Source organism: Macrotis lagotis, chromosome 1 (assembly GCF_037893015.1).
Source record: "Macrotis lagotis isolate mMagLag1 chromosome 1, bilby.v1.9.chrom.fasta, whole genome shotgun sequence".
Classification (NCBI taxonomy): Eukaryota; Metazoa; Chordata; class Mammalia; order Peramelemorphia; family Peramelidae; genus Macrotis; species Macrotis lagotis.
The window spans coordinates 64,246,895-64,262,229 of record NC_133658.1 but is presented as its reverse complement, the minus strand read 5'-3'; the positions used below and the strand labels follow the sequence as shown (position 1 = coordinate 64,262,229).

General features: G+C 38.5%; 1 protein-coding gene across 4 annotated transcripts in view; it reads left to right on the top strand.

Annotated features, from left to right (window-relative positions):
* CA7 (carbonic anhydrase 7) overlaps positions 1–10,835 on the top strand; it is a 45,463-nt gene extending 34,628 nt beyond the window's left edge. For 2 of the 4 annotated variants that reach the window (XM_074203010.1, XM_074203014.1), the window contains exons 3-7: positions 2,096–2,214; positions 3,825–3,920; positions 5,701–5,763; positions 6,413–6,568; positions 9,508–10,835. In XM_074203010.1, the coding sequence (XP_074059111.1) occupies positions 2,096–2,214; positions 3,825–3,920; positions 5,701–5,763; positions 6,413–6,568; positions 9,508–9,630 (557 nt within the window). In that variant the 3' untranslated portion in view covers positions 9,631–10,835. The remainder of the gene's footprint in view (positions 1–2,095; positions 2,215–3,824; positions 3,921–5,700; positions 5,764–6,412; positions 6,569–9,507) is intronic. The other 2 variants (XM_074203031.1, XM_074203024.1) reach the window with 2 other exon arrangements.
* Positions 10,836–15,335: the final 4,500 nt, after the last annotated feature.

Here is a 15,335-nt window from a genome sequence, read left to right as displayed (position 1 = left end):
CTAACTGTGTGACCTTGGGCAAGTTACTTAACCCTGATTGCCTCACATCCAGAACCATCTCCAGTCTTCCTGATTCATATCTGGCCATTGGACCCAGATGACTTCTGAAGGAGAAAGTGAGTCTGAGGACTAAGCACAGCATCCCCTTACTCAAATCCAATTTATGGGCTTGTCATGGCATCATCTCCCTGATGTCATGGTCTTCTTTGAAAATGAAGGACAGGTGGCTAGGTGGCGCAGTAGATAGAGCACCAGCCCTGGAGTCAGGAGTACCTGAGTTCAAATCCAGCCTCAGACACTTAATAATTACCTAGCTGTGTGGCCTTGGGCAAGCCACTTAACCCCATTGCCTTGCAAAAAAAAAAAAACCTAAAGAAAAAGAAGAAGAAAATGAAGGACAAACATTGTTACTAACAACAATACACAATACTGGTTTACAGCCAGGTGGTGTAGGGGATAAAGAACTGGACCTGGAATCAAAAAGAGTTCAGATTCTGCTTTAGACATTTATTTTCTGGGTGACCTTGGGCAAATCACTTAACCTCTGTCTGCCTCTATTTCCTCATCTTCAAAATGGGAATAGTAATATCACCTATCTCCTAGAATTGTTTTGAGACTCAAATGAAATAATATATTAAAGTACTAAATAATTTAAAGTACTAGTTGTCAGAGTAGTATCAGAGTAATATAGTACAACCAAACAATACATCCATGTCATTATACCTTAATTAGTCTGTGAGATGAACCAAAAACCCTCATTCTCTGGCAGACAAGGGTTTTTTTTGCTTGTCCTTCCATCTCTAATTCTGTCTAGCCTATAGACCTAGAGTCCTACTCCCTGGAACCTCTAGATAATGAGTAAAGGAGAAAAGGGAGGGGGTTGAAGCCAAAGGAACCTCCTGCAGCTTGATGAGAACTGTCACAGCCATTCTCTCAGCCTCCTTGACTTTTGTTAGGGCTGGAAGAAAGGAAAGGTGAAAAGTGGGACAGCTTGTTATGGGAGAGGACAGGAAGGAGTGGGATAATGTATATTGTCTCAGATGTAGAAAAGGGAAAGAGAACCTTGAACTCAAAGTAACTGAAAGAAGTTTTGGACTTCTAAACCTCTCTGCTAATCAACTACTGCCTCCAGCTTGAATAGGTATGACATATCCTGGCTCTTGCTGTAGCCTACAGGGGTTAACCTTCCTCCTGGTTGTATGGCTCATTCAGAGGAACATGCTTAGTGAGTTGAGCAGGAGGACCTGTTGGGGACAGAGCTCCCTGCTTCACCCTGGGATTTCTAACTCTGGTTCTGCTCCAGAGTCAACTAGAATTAGGGCAGTGTATATTTCCAAATGAAAAATTTATCCCTGTTCCTTTCCTCTTTGTGATTTCTCTCTGGGTCTGGCATAGGCTGCTGCTGGCCATGGTACCATCTCCCAGGGAGACTTTTGAGAGGAGACAGTATGTGATGGGGGGAGGGAAATTGTGTTTGTTGTTATGTTGGGCTCTTCTGAACCACTTGTAAGCTTAGCCAAGTTTTTTTTCCTCTCCAATCCTCAATTTTCTCTAAAAAAAGAAAAAAGAAAAGAAAAGAAGGGGGAGGTTAGACTAAATTGTTCCCAAATTCCCTTCTAGGGCTAAATCTATTATGAACCCTATAGTCTATTGACTTGTCCCAGAATCTGAAGGCTGGTCACTAGCTATGTATATTCTGTGAGGGCTTGATCTTTTGACCTTTTGAGTCCCAGTTTCCTAAATTTTGTGAGCTTTGTAGCCCAACATAGTAGCTGAAAGGAGCCCCTTTGGCTAAGGACCTCTTGGCTAATCTGTTGTGATTTGGGGGAGGGGAGACTGGGGTACCTCCTATGGAACTGGACTTTTCCTCCAGCCCCTTGGGAAGTATCACTGTCCTACCTTCACTGGTTCCCATTCTCCCCAATATTCAAATACTAATTATATTTATCTGCCAAATGTACTTCTAGCTCTAGAAAAGAATCTCAGATGAAAGGGCATTTTCTGAATTGTAAAGTGCCATTTTGCTTTTCTTGTTAATTCCTTGGGGGAAATGAAGAGCTGAGAGTTCTTGATGTTCCTCTGTCTCTCTCCATAGTGGTTCATGGGGGTCCCCTGGATGGGCCTTACCGGCTGAAGCAGTTCCATTTTCACTGGGGGAAAAAACACAGCTTAGGTTCAGAACACACAGTGGATGGGAAGTCCTTCTCCAGTGAGGTAAGACCCAGGGCTCTGCCCTCTTTATAGGGAGAACAAAGAACCACCCCCCATCTTCCATCATGTGCTCTGATGAGGGGCCTAGAGAAGGCTCTGTCCTGCTTGAAATTCCACCATTAGTAATATCAATCTTTGGGTTCCAACTCTGTCATTACCTATGTGTGACAAGACAAGTTACTTTATTTCCCTGAGATTTAGTTTTTTCATCTATGAAATGGGGTCAAGAATCCTGGTCTTTCCTCTCAGGGATGCTGTGAAGAAAGTGCTAAGAACACTTAAAGTTCTATAGAAAAATGAGTTATTATTTTCTGGGCTTGGTTTTGCTACTTGTTAAATAGAGATAATCATTCTTGAACTACCTGCTCTCTCAAGAGGCAGCTAGGTGGTTTAGTGGTTAGAGCATCTGGTCTTAAATCAGGAAGATCTGAGTTCAGATATGGCCTCAGACATTTACTAGCTGAGTGACCCCGGGCAAATCACTTGACCCTGTATGCCGAAGTTTTTTCATCTGTAAAATGGATTGGAGAAGGAAATAGCAAACTACTTTGTCAAAAAAAAATTCTAAATTGGGGTCATGAAGAATTGGACATGACCGACATGACTGAAAAACAACTTACCTTTCAAGATTATTGCCAGAATAATTGGGAGTACTTGGGAGTGCTATAAAGGAAGAATTTGATTGTTATTTTTTAGCAACTTTAGCCTTATTTGCTACAAGGGAGAGATTAACAGCAATATGTGAGCTCAACACCTCTATGGAAGTGTTTTAGCTCCATAAACTAGAAGAGTTCATGGTTAAATTTTCAGTGTGAGCATTTACACCTCAGAAATCAGGGCTTGATTTATTGTTTATTGTCTACACTTAAAAAATCGATGGGGGAAAATAATGGAAATTAATCTTAAAAGTGTGTAAGGTGTGTACATTTTAAGAGCTGATTGCTAAATATTTACCAGTGCAATTGGTAAGTGCAATTATTTTTTTTAATCATTTTGTATTCTTTTCTGATAAAATGGAAGAAAAGATTGCTCCAGAGTTGTGATATTCCAGGGGAAAGTGCAGATCTGATGAAAGGAGGAATTGGGAGGGTGGAATGAAGAAAAACCAGGTAGAAAAGGTCAACAGTGATAGACTCGAATTACATCTGCCTCGAATCTTTCATCAAGGGGACCAGAATAATTGTAACTCACATTTTCTATATTACTTTAAGTTTTGAAAAACATTTTCTACAACATAGTTCCATGAGACAGGTAGTGCAAGGATTATTATTCCCATTTTATAGATAAAGACATGGAAGTTAGAAAGATGAAATGACCTGCCTGTAAGTGTTGGAACCAGAATTCAAATGTAGGGCTGGCTGCCAAATCTAACTCGTTATATAGAACTGGTTGGATTCAAGGAGCATCCCAGACAACTCTCATTCCCTATCCACCCCCTAGAATGATAACCAAAAAGCCTACCTTAATACCTCCTGGTGGAGGTGCGAGAATGGGATGATAAGGTAGCCAACAAATAGACCTCCAGAAGTTACTAGCTATATGGACCCTGAACAGATAAGCCAATGGAGGTGACTGAAGTTAGCTATGGTTTGGCTGTCTGTCCCTTTCCACAGCTCCATTTGGTCCATTGGAATGGAAAAAAATACAAAAGCTTTGCAGAAGCAGCTGCAGCCCCAGATGGCTTGGCTGTGGTTGGCATCTTCCTGGAGGTGAGTGAATTTGCTGGGGGGTGGGGGGTGGAGATTGAAATGACTCCTAGATTTATGGAAACTTCCTCTCCTTTTCTCTTCCTGCCCCCCCCACACCCTACCTTCTCTCTTTTGCCTGCCTACACTTAGTGAAAATCCAAGGATGAGCAGAGGTGAACAATAAGATTGTCCATTATTTCTAGTATACTTTATTCTTCTTTGTGAGTTAAGGGGAGAAGGGATTTGATACCTGGAACTTTCTTCTGGCTGGACATCACAATGAAGAAAGATCACTGGTTGAATAAAAGCTAAATTTAGGTTCAGGCATTAATATGAGATAAACTGTAATCTTGGAACTTGTAAAGTTCCAAGTAGATGCAAAATATGGTTTGTGGGGTTTAGAAAAAGGAAAATCAGAGAATAAATCTTTGGTTCATTGTATCTTGATTACTACCTGAGGGGAAAATGTTCTGATTCTAAGCAATTAGTATTTTTTTTTAAAAAATATATCTGTAGAATAGGGAAGAATTCATCACACTACCACAACTTGACAAACACAGACCTTGCTCACTTTTTGATGTGTCATTTGGTCTTCTAAATTAATGTATTCTGAGGAAGAGCATGACTGTTCTGTGCAAATGATCAGTATCTTGCTAGATGTCTTGTTATAAATGAACAAATTACCATTCTGGTTTATTAAAAAAAAATTTAGGTTCAGGACATCCAGATGGATCTGTGTGGATTCCTGATCCACTTCTATAATTTCCCAGAATTTTCAGCCTTAGATCTATCAATATTAAAGCCATGGGGCAGCTAGGTGGTGCAGTGGATAGAGCACTGGCCCCAGAGTCAGGAGGACCTGAATTCAAATGTGACCTCAGATATTTAATAATTATCTAACTGGGTGACCTTGGGCAAGTAACTTAACTCCATTGCCTTGCCAAAAAAAAAAATTAAAGCTGTAAGAGGCCATCTAGTTCAATGCCCTCATGTTATCAGATGAGAGAACTGAGACCCACAGGAGGGGAAATGATTTGTCCAAGGTCATATGGGGAATAATTGACAATGAATATTTAAGCCCAGGTCCTTAGATTCTAAATTCAATACACTTCCCTCTGCCTTCTTTGAGCTTAAAATCCTTATGCAATACAGTGGGAAGAATAATAATAGCCTGACAATCAGGAGACTCAAATTCTAGTTTAGTTCTTCATTAATTGTATTATGGGCAAGTCACAGCCCCTCTCTCAGTTACATTTTCCATATCTCTGAGCTAGCACTAAGATTGTAGGACTTTGATTTATGGAGGAGGAACCGTAATCCAAACTCTTTATTTTACTGAAAAAGAAACTGAATCCCAGAAGGGGGAAATAATTTCCCCTAGTAAATTAGAAATTAGAATTTGAACTCAGCTCTTGATTCTAGAATTAGTATGTTCTTTTCATCGCAAATGGCATCATGTATGATCATAAACCCACATGCTGAATGGGTAGAGGTTAGAAAAATTGTTCTTTAAATTTCCTTCTCATTCTAATATTTTTGGATACTTACTGGAGAAATCAGGGGGTCTGTTTCCCACTATAAGCCATCAAATGTCAGCTCTTCCTCCTCATCATGATTGACACAACCTTGTCCTTGTACCAACACATACTCAGGGGTTAGGTGTTTTGCCATCCCCATAAGGGCAAAGAGAGGCAGGAGCTGTCTGTGGCTGTGGGAGATGTCCAGGGTTTGAGGGTCCTAGGCCAGAGATGAACATGTCCAGAAAGCATTCTAAATATGACTTATTCATTGTAAATTTCAGACTGGAGATGAACATGCCAGTATGAACAGACTGACAGATGCCCTATATATGGTCAGATTCAAAGTGAGTATGCTGTAGACTTTGGGGTTTTCTTCTGCATTCTTTGTCCTTTCTCCAAATCTGTGTTTTAGTTGACAAAGTACCACCTGCTATGATTGTGCATATGTTTGGGGCTGTAGCATGTAGAGAAGAAAAGGACTGAGGCAGGGTGAGGGACAAGGAGGGAGAAAACTTATCTATAAAGGATTTGAAGGACTCATGCAAGATAGATTAGTTCTGATTGATCCCACAAGCTAGAGGGAAGAGAGGATAGATCACACCTGGAGTCCAGAAGACCAGAGTTCAAATCCAATCTCTGACACGTACTAGCTAAAAGTCACAACCTCTACCTGCTTCAGTATATTACTTACCTCCCAAGATCATTGGGCCTTAGAGACTCACCCCAGTTTACATAACTAGTAAGTACCTGAGGCAGGATTTGAACTCAGGTTTTCCTGTCTCCAATTCCTGTACTCAATCCACCAGACTCCTAGAGAAATATTCTTTTTAACTCTACCACAGAAGTAAACTCTGTAGTGTGACATAAGGGAGCAAGGAAACCATAAGTCTATCTGGTCTAACCTTAGGCTGGGATTTCTGTTTTCACCTTCCCCAAGCCCTAAACTACTCCTTAGGATCCTAAACCAGAGTCTCTGCTGACTCCCCTTCCCAGGGAACCAAAGCCCAGTTCAACAGTTTCAATCCCAAATGCCTCCTTCCTATGAACCTCCACTACTGGACCTACCCGGGGTCCCTGACCACACCACCCCTGAGTGAGAGTGTGACTTGGATAGTACTCAAGGAGCCCATCACAATTTCAGAGAAACAGGTGAGTCATTTCAGAACCTCTGAGGGACAGGGGGAGCCAGAGTGGGCAGGATGACAGAGGGAAGGGGCAGGGGGCAGGACACCAGCTTCAACCTTATTTGAAGATGAAAGTGATTTGATGTGAGATGATTTGAGTCAGCTTAAAGTAGAAGGCTTCCCCCAACTCCAAAGTGACAAATTTCACAATCTAAAATTCTGTGATATGACAAATTTCACAATCTATAATTCTGGGGTATGAGAAATGCCTTGCATTTGAAGGAGTCAAGAGGACCAGGGTTCAGATTCCAGTTTTCTACTTATTACCTGAATGTGATCTTGGCCAAGTCACCTAATAAATCAACAAATATTTATTAAGTGATCCATCACTGTGCCATATGCTGGGGATATCAGTAAAAGGAATGAACTAGTCCCTACTCTCAAGGAGCTTATTTTCTTATGGGGGAGATAAGAACATATAAATTATATCTATCTATATATATATATATATATATATATGCATACCTATACACATATCTACACACATAAATATAAATATAAAGGCAATAATATAATATAAAAGTATTAAACACATAGGTTAATGTTTATCATTTTTTATATACTATATATGTATTTGTTTTATGTTTATACTATATTTTATATGTACCTCTCCTAGTAACATGATTATGTATGGGGGCAGCTAGGTGGCGCAGTGGAGCACCCTGGAGTCAGGAGGACCTGAGTTCAAATGCGACCTCAGACACTTAATAATTACCTAGCTGTGTGGTCTTGGGCAAGCCACTTAACCCCATTGCCTTGCAAAAACCTGTAAAAAATGATTATGTGTAATATATTTTAACTTTATATTTATGCAATATATTTTTGTGCTTATTGTCTCCCCCATTATTAAGTAATCTTCTTGAAAGTAAATTATTAAATTATTATATACATATATCCACATATAAACATATACCTTCAAACATGTAAAGTAACTATAACAAGGTAATTTGAGAAGAAAGACTGACCTTTCAGGGAAGTTGGGGAAGACCATGCAAAAGATGATGGTTTATTTTAAGGGAAGAAAGAGTCACTATGAAGTGAAGGCATGAGAAATGACCTACCACAGAGGTAGGAGATGTGGATGCAGGACAGAGTAAAGACCTCTGGTTAGAACTCAGTGCAGGAAGGGAGTGTTGTCTTATAAAGCAAGAAAGACAAGATTATTGATGAGATCCTGAATTAAGATGGTACTAAAGGAGAGGTATTGTCATATAAGGGGGGGTGTCATGAAGGTAGGAACTTAATTTCTTTTGGTCTCAGTCCTGGGCTGTTTTTGTTCTCAGATGATCAGAGAACCATGTTAATGGGCCAACCTTTAGTCTCCTGAGCAAAACAAATCCATTGGATAGTTTCAATGTCTTTTAATGAAAATCTGTATGAACCTTGGGCTTTGACTTCCTCTAGAGAGTCTCATATTAAAACATGACTTAAAATACCCTGGCTGAACACATTTTGAACTGTTATTGCTCAACAACTTAGCAAGGAGTAGTTGAAAGTCAGCAAATCAGAATATAGGACATAGAATGGAAGAGAGTGGGGCTAGGTGGACTGGAGTTAAAGATAGTAAGAGCTGCCATGTTGTTTTACTTATGGAAAGTTAACCCAAAAAGTGGAAATATGTTGCTTCATTTGATCTTCTAACATTAGGAGGGAATGTCAATAAATACTGACTATTTTTGTCCTTTATCCCCTAAATCTAGCACCATGTCTCAGATGTAGAGGTTTATATGTTGATATGAAGGGATATTACTCCTATTTTTCAGATGAGAAAATCTGTGTTCAAGATAGGTCAAGACCAAGGTCACAAAGCTACTAGGTGGTAGGTTAAGGACTAAAAAGGGCTGGGACTCAATCAGTCAATCAACAGACATCTTATTGTTCAGTCATTTTTCACTTGTATATGGCTCTTTGTGATACCATAAGGAGTTTTCTTGGCAGAGATACTGGAGTGGAGTGTCTTCTCCAGCTCCTTTTACTAATGAGGAAATTGAGGCAAATAGGGTAAAGTGACTTTCCCAGGGTCACACAATCAGAAAGTTTCTGAGATTTGGACTCAGGAAGATGAGTTTTCCTGACTGTAGACTCAGCATTCTCTCTCTTGTATGACCTAATTGCCAATCCTAGACATAGACCAAAGTATTATGAATCCATAGGTTCCACTCATTCTACTCATAAAATTTTTTAAAGATTTTATTCATTCAATTTTCACAGTTTTACAATAATAACTTATGGTCTCAAATGGCCTTGAATCACTGTAGATACCAACATAAAATACTCAAATATGTACCTGCTTGTTGTCACAGAAGAAAAATATATTTGTAACATAATTGGCCAATTACTTACTTCTTAGATTATGATCATGAACCCCTAAAGGATTAGAGAAATATTCAGTGAGAACCACTACATTTCACTGAAAACAATGGATTTGAAGACTGTAAGGGGGAGACTTAAAGTGGGGAAGGAGGGTTTTTGTGACTTTTATTATTACCTGGATAGTGGAATAGAACATGCTAACCCTGTTTTGCAGTGGTTTTGGGATTAGAAGAGTTTGAGGAGATATAGAAAGAAAATAGAGTGGGAAGATGGACAGCAGCCTAGAGATCAAATTAGAATTCAGAGGTCCCTACTTTAGAAGTTGTAAAAGGAAAACAGAATAGGAGCTTTGCTGAAAAAAACTTTGTTGGGATTCTCACTCAAAACTAGTCATCCAGGGACCCAGAGACAACAAAATAAATTTGAAATGAGGAAATCTCTGCCTTTGTATGGGTGTGATAGAAAAAAATGAGAGGGGTCAGAGAAGACCACAAGTTCAGTACTGTCTCATCTTTCATATTTACACCAATACCAGAACTCATCACCTACTTTGCAAACCTAAACCAGTGATTTTGGTTTGCCTTCCCACAGATGGAAAAATTCCGGAGCCTCCTTTTCACTGCAGAGGACGATGAGAAGGTCCGCATGGTGAACAATTTTCGGCCCCCTCAGCCACTGAAGGGAAGAGTAGTTCAGGCCTCTTTCCAGTCCTGAGGTGGTGGGGGGGGGGGGGGTCATGCTATCAGCGGTAACAGCAATGATGTCCAAAGTGCTTCTATATCAGCTAAGACCAAACCAGGTGTTCGGTCCCTTGGTCAAAGACTGATTTCTCAGAGCCATTTGAGGGTTGGGGAGGCAGAGTAGAAGAGGGAATGGCCATTTCAGCTGAATATCAAGTCCCTCCAATTCATTTCTAATTTACTTTGGGGAATCTTTCTTACCAAAAGAATTACCTAATTTAAACGCTAAGGAAACCCCCTAACCCCACCACTTTGTTATTTCATGATCCTCTGACAGCTCTGAAACTGGTCAGGCTTTTTAAAAATAATCCAAGCCTGAAAAAATTTTTTTTTTAAAAATCCAAGCCTAGGGGAGATTTTAAAATCTACCTGGGCTAGAGCCATCAGGAGGGACAGGAAATAAGAGAATGAGAGGGGGATTTTCTAGTTCTTGGTTAATGGAGAAGGGACATAGATATTAGTAACTGTCAAAAATGACTCTTGGGGGATTGACCTACCTGCCTATTCCTGCTTTTTCATCTACAAGGCAGACTCCTTCCCCTGGAAAAAAATAACTTTACTCTTCCTCTCCAGCAACTCTGGCCTCTTTTTGAACCCTCTACTGTGACAAGGCCCTATGAGCCAAGGCCATGGGCAGCTGTTGGCAAGACAAAAGCAATAATTTTAGCAGGTGGGAGATACCTTACCAGTGTTACTTACCTCGAAAACTGAAACTAGGCACTGGAAACAACTACAGAAGTCTATGGGGTTTTTGGTTTGGTTTTTTTTTTTTTTGTCTGTTTGTTTTGCCATTTCACTGCCAACCATTAAAAACATTGATGTGATACTGCTTGTGTTTTTGTGTGTGGACTCTGTGTCCAGTCTGCCCCTGATAGTAAAGATGGCCACAATGTATGGAGGATAAGAAGAAGAAGCCATATATTATGGTGTTTATTGATTCATTCATTGGTTCACCTACTTGTTCAGGCATTCACTCATTTCCCCATTCATCTCTTTGTTCATTCATTCATTCTGTCATTTATTTTGTTACTTTCTCCCCAACTCCCCTTCCAAATCCATAGCTTAATTTGGTACTTAAACTCTAGAGAAAGGAAAAAAGTTTTGGTACTAAGCATGATTTCTTCTCTGAATACATGTGATACATGACCATACAATCTAGAAGAAGAAGAGTTTAACAAACTTGCCAGAATTTATCATCTGAAATAATAGTAACCTACATTTCTAGTTTATATAAAGTTTATTAAACTATTTCTAGTTAATTTCAAGTTTTGGAAATGCCTTTCTTCACAACATATCTGTGAGGATGCATGTCCACATTTGTATGTCTGTGTATGTGTGTGTGTGTATGTGCATGCATGAGATGAGAGAGAGAGAGAGAGAGAGTTGATAAATGTTTAATTGCTCTCCAAAAAAAAATCATCACACTTTTAAATTTAATTTGATCTATTAACATTTTCTCCCATACTTTATTAAATCTCAACAATTAATAGAACCATGAATCAAGTCATGATTTGAAGTACAGCAGATAGAAAATGGGCCTAAAATTTCAAGAAGACCTGGGTTCAAATTCTATCCTAACATAAATAAGCTTTCCGATTGATTCTGGGTAGGTCATTTAACCTCTCAATCTGCTCTAGGGAAATCTTTAAGAGAATACAACTATCTTTATTGATTTTCCACATTTTAAAGATGGAACAGAGGACCAGAGGAGTCATCTTGCTCAGTCACATAGGTAACAAAGATCAGTTTTGGGATCCAGTTCTGCTTTCTCTCAAAGGAGATATACCAATGTACTTATCCATATATAGATGGAGTGCTCAAATTGGAGACAGGGACACCTATGTTCAGATCCCACCCCTGACACTGCCTAGCTGCATGACCCTGGGCAAGTCACTTAAACTCTATTGGCTTCACTTTTTCATCTGTAAAATGGAGGAGTTGGACCAGTTGGTAAGGTTCCTTCCAGCTCCAAATACATGATCCATGTCAGAAACTAATTAGGAATTGTTTTCAAATCCAATTTAGGGACATCAAAAATGGAGGCAGTATAAAATAATCTGTAGTGAATCAATATTTATTAAGTACCTGCAAAGTGCCAAGCACTGTTTGAAGCACTAAGGATTTAAATAAGAAAAAAAATAGCCTTTGACTTCAAGGAGCTTTCAATCTAATGGGGGAAGGCAAGACTCAAAAGGGAGCTGAAAGGTGGGGTGAATGAATCTGCATCCTCATCCTCATGCCTAGGCACCTGGATGAAACCAAGCAGAACAGCTGATTGAAGAAGTTCATTCCTCTGTTCTTCAACCTTCCCCCATCAGAGAAGAGTGGTGACAGAAAGCATTGTGGATGCATCAAGTATTAAAGTTAATTAAATCTCCAAGAAGATGAGATTTCAAGTGATGAGCTTATCCTGAGGAGCACCTGGAATCAAAAATGGTTAAAGAAATATCATAATAAAAACATTTGGATCTTGGGTTATAGCCATAGCTTTCTAAAATTAACTTGTTCTACTTCCTTAAGTTAATTGTTCTTTCTGAGTTTGTTTCCTTTCCTAGAAAATGTGGATCATGGTCTACTTTGCAAGTCTCTCTAAGAAATACAAGTCATTCTGAAGAGAAGTCAGTGGTTGTTATAAATATAAAGACAAATTCAAAACCATTAGACTTCATGATTTCTGAAGGTGCTTCAAAGACTTAAGAATCCTAGAAACTTAGTTGTATTACTTTATAGTATAAAAAAAATTAACTTAAAATGAAATTCCCTAGGGTCATTGAATGATGTATCTGGTTCGTTTCTAAATACAGTGAGGTACACATCCATTCAATAAGTGAAATGGACAAATTAGAAAAATGATAAATGGCTACATTGATTAACTGATGGTGGAGTTGGTCAAACAATTTGAAACTGTGCCCACAAAGTCACCAATTAAGCATGACCCAACTATATCACTACTACTAGACCTATCAAAGAGGGAAAGAACCTATATATACAAAAGTATTTATAGCAGCTCCTTTTGAAATAGGAAAAACATGGAAATTAAGAGTGTATTCATCTATTGGGTAATGATTGAACAAATTTTATTATATGAATGTGATAGAACATGATTTACATATTTCCCAGGAAAGAGATAGTTTCAAAGATACCTGAGAAGGCTTGTGTGAAGTGATACAGAATAAAGTGAGGAAAATTAAGAGAACTATGTATACAATAACAACCTTGTAAACACAAACAACATGGGAAACCTTAACTTGATCAATGCAATAAGCAATCATTATTTGAAATGACTAAGGATCAGAATGCTGGGGGCACCGCCAATGTGGGAATTTGCTGTGCTTGGCTGTATATTTGTTTAAATGGAGAAGGAAGCAAGAGTAGAGAAAATAGATTTTTGATCATTAGGAAAATTAAAAACAAATAAGCACAGGTAAAATGCAAAGAACTTTGGACTTAGAGTCATCTGAAACCCAGAGGGTCCTATTTCTGGACCTCTCTAGGCATGGAATCCTAAATAAATCACTTTAGATGCTCTCTGAATCTATTTTTTAACCAGAAAATTAGAAAAGCAATACTTAAAATTTGTGAGGATCAAGGAAGATAATGAATATAAATCACTTTTTAGTCCTTGAATGGCTCTATGACCATTATTATTATATTATTATTATTATTATTATTACTACTACTACTACTACTACTACTACTACTACTACTACTACTACTACTACTACTACTACTACTACTTGTCAGATTCTGCTCACCAGGAATTCAAAGATGGGGAAAAGGGCAGTCTTTGTCCTCAAGACATCTTACTAATAGAATGTACTGAACACAGTTTCAGAAAAAGACTTCCAAGCAATTTCTGAGAAGTAACAAGGCTTTGGAAATCAGGGCATAACTTCCTAACATGGTTACTTTAATGGGGCACTATTAAATTATATGCATAAACTTTATGAAATGCTAGAGTTGGAAAGTACCTGAGAGGTCCCCCAGAGCAACTCCAAGCTGATGGATGAATCTCTCCTCTCTCATTCTGAGCAAAGTAGCCTTTACACAGTGATGATGTTTATCCTTTGTTCTCAAAGAAGAGCATGACATCAGGGAGGTGACACCATGACAAGCATGTGAACTGGATCTGAGTGAGGGAGCTCAGTGCTAAGTCACCAGTCTCACTTTCTCCTCCAGAGTCATTTGGGTCCAGTGGTCAGATATGGATCAGGATGACTGGAGGTAGCCCTGATGCCAGGCAATCAGGGTTAAGTGACCTGATCAAGGTCACAGGGTTAGTAAGTGTCAAGTGCCTAAGACTGAATTTAAACTCAGATCCTCCTGACCCCAGGGCTGGTGCTCTATCCACTGGGCCACTAGCTGCCCTTACATACCCACATTGACAGGACATTCACAACTGAACAGCATCACAAAGTAATGGGAAAAGCTTTGTTTTTGGAGTCAGAAGATTCTGACACTTGCAAATTGCACAATTTATTTCATTTTTCTGAGTCTCAGTCTTCTCCATTTTATAGATAGGGAAAAATAATAACACTGTCAGCCTTCTGAGGTTATTATAAGGAAAACACTTTGTAAACCTTAAAGGATTGGAGAAATACAAATTGTTATAATTGGTGTCTTCTAGGGTTTCTCCTAGAGTTAACCTTAGGAATAGGTGAGAAAAACAAAATACTATAAGTTGTTATCTATATCTCATGATATCAACCCCTCATATTCCATACTATATAACTCCAAGTTATTGAAGTCTTTTTGGTGTGTAACTTTGTTTCCCTTTAGATCTCAAGTACTCTGAAGAAAATTTTATTGTCATTTAAATCTTAGTTTAAACAAGTTCTACATAACCTTTCTTGAATGCAAAGTTTAGATGAGGCTAAGAGTCACTCTGAGAATAGGGGTGAAAGTGACAAGTCCCTTTAAGATAAAAAACTTGAGTTTTTAGTCAAAGACCAAAGGCACCAAAGGTGACCCTATGGTCAACTCTATGTGGCTTTAAATTTGGAAATAGCCTAGATTTGTCTTCAAGGAGTAGGGTGGGAATAATCAATGGAACTTCCTCCTAATAGTCCATAAATTTAATGATCTCATCAGCATAGGAATCTCAATGTCAGTGTCTTCTAGTCTTTTTATTTTACATTTTGTCATGAGTAAACCATAGAAGAACTACCAGCATTCCATGATACCAATATAGCATTTGGGATGTCCATCTCTTACCCCTTATTCTTCTGAGGGTCTAATGTTTTATTGATGCTTTTTTTTTTTACATCACAGTCATATACAGATATACCGACCCACCCAATAATCCTCTTGTAAAAAGCAAGGGAAGCTAAATAAAAACAACAGACATCTGACCAAGTTCAGCAGAGAATAACTCATTCTATTTGAACAACTCATTCAACTTTGCCAAGAGGAAAGAGATTTTATTATCTTATCTCTGAAATCTTTACTAGTTATTTAGTGCCTCAGTTTTACTTTCACATTTTCTTTTGGCAATTGATGTGAAATTCTTTCTGTTCTTGTTTACTTTCCTTCTAAAAGTTCTTAGACATTTTTCATATTGCTCTAAATTCCTCCATTATATCTTGCTATACAAAACTGTTACATTTATCAATCAACACATTTATTAAATACTGTATAGTAGACAAAGTGCTAGGTGCTTGAAGTAAAAATTCAAAAAAT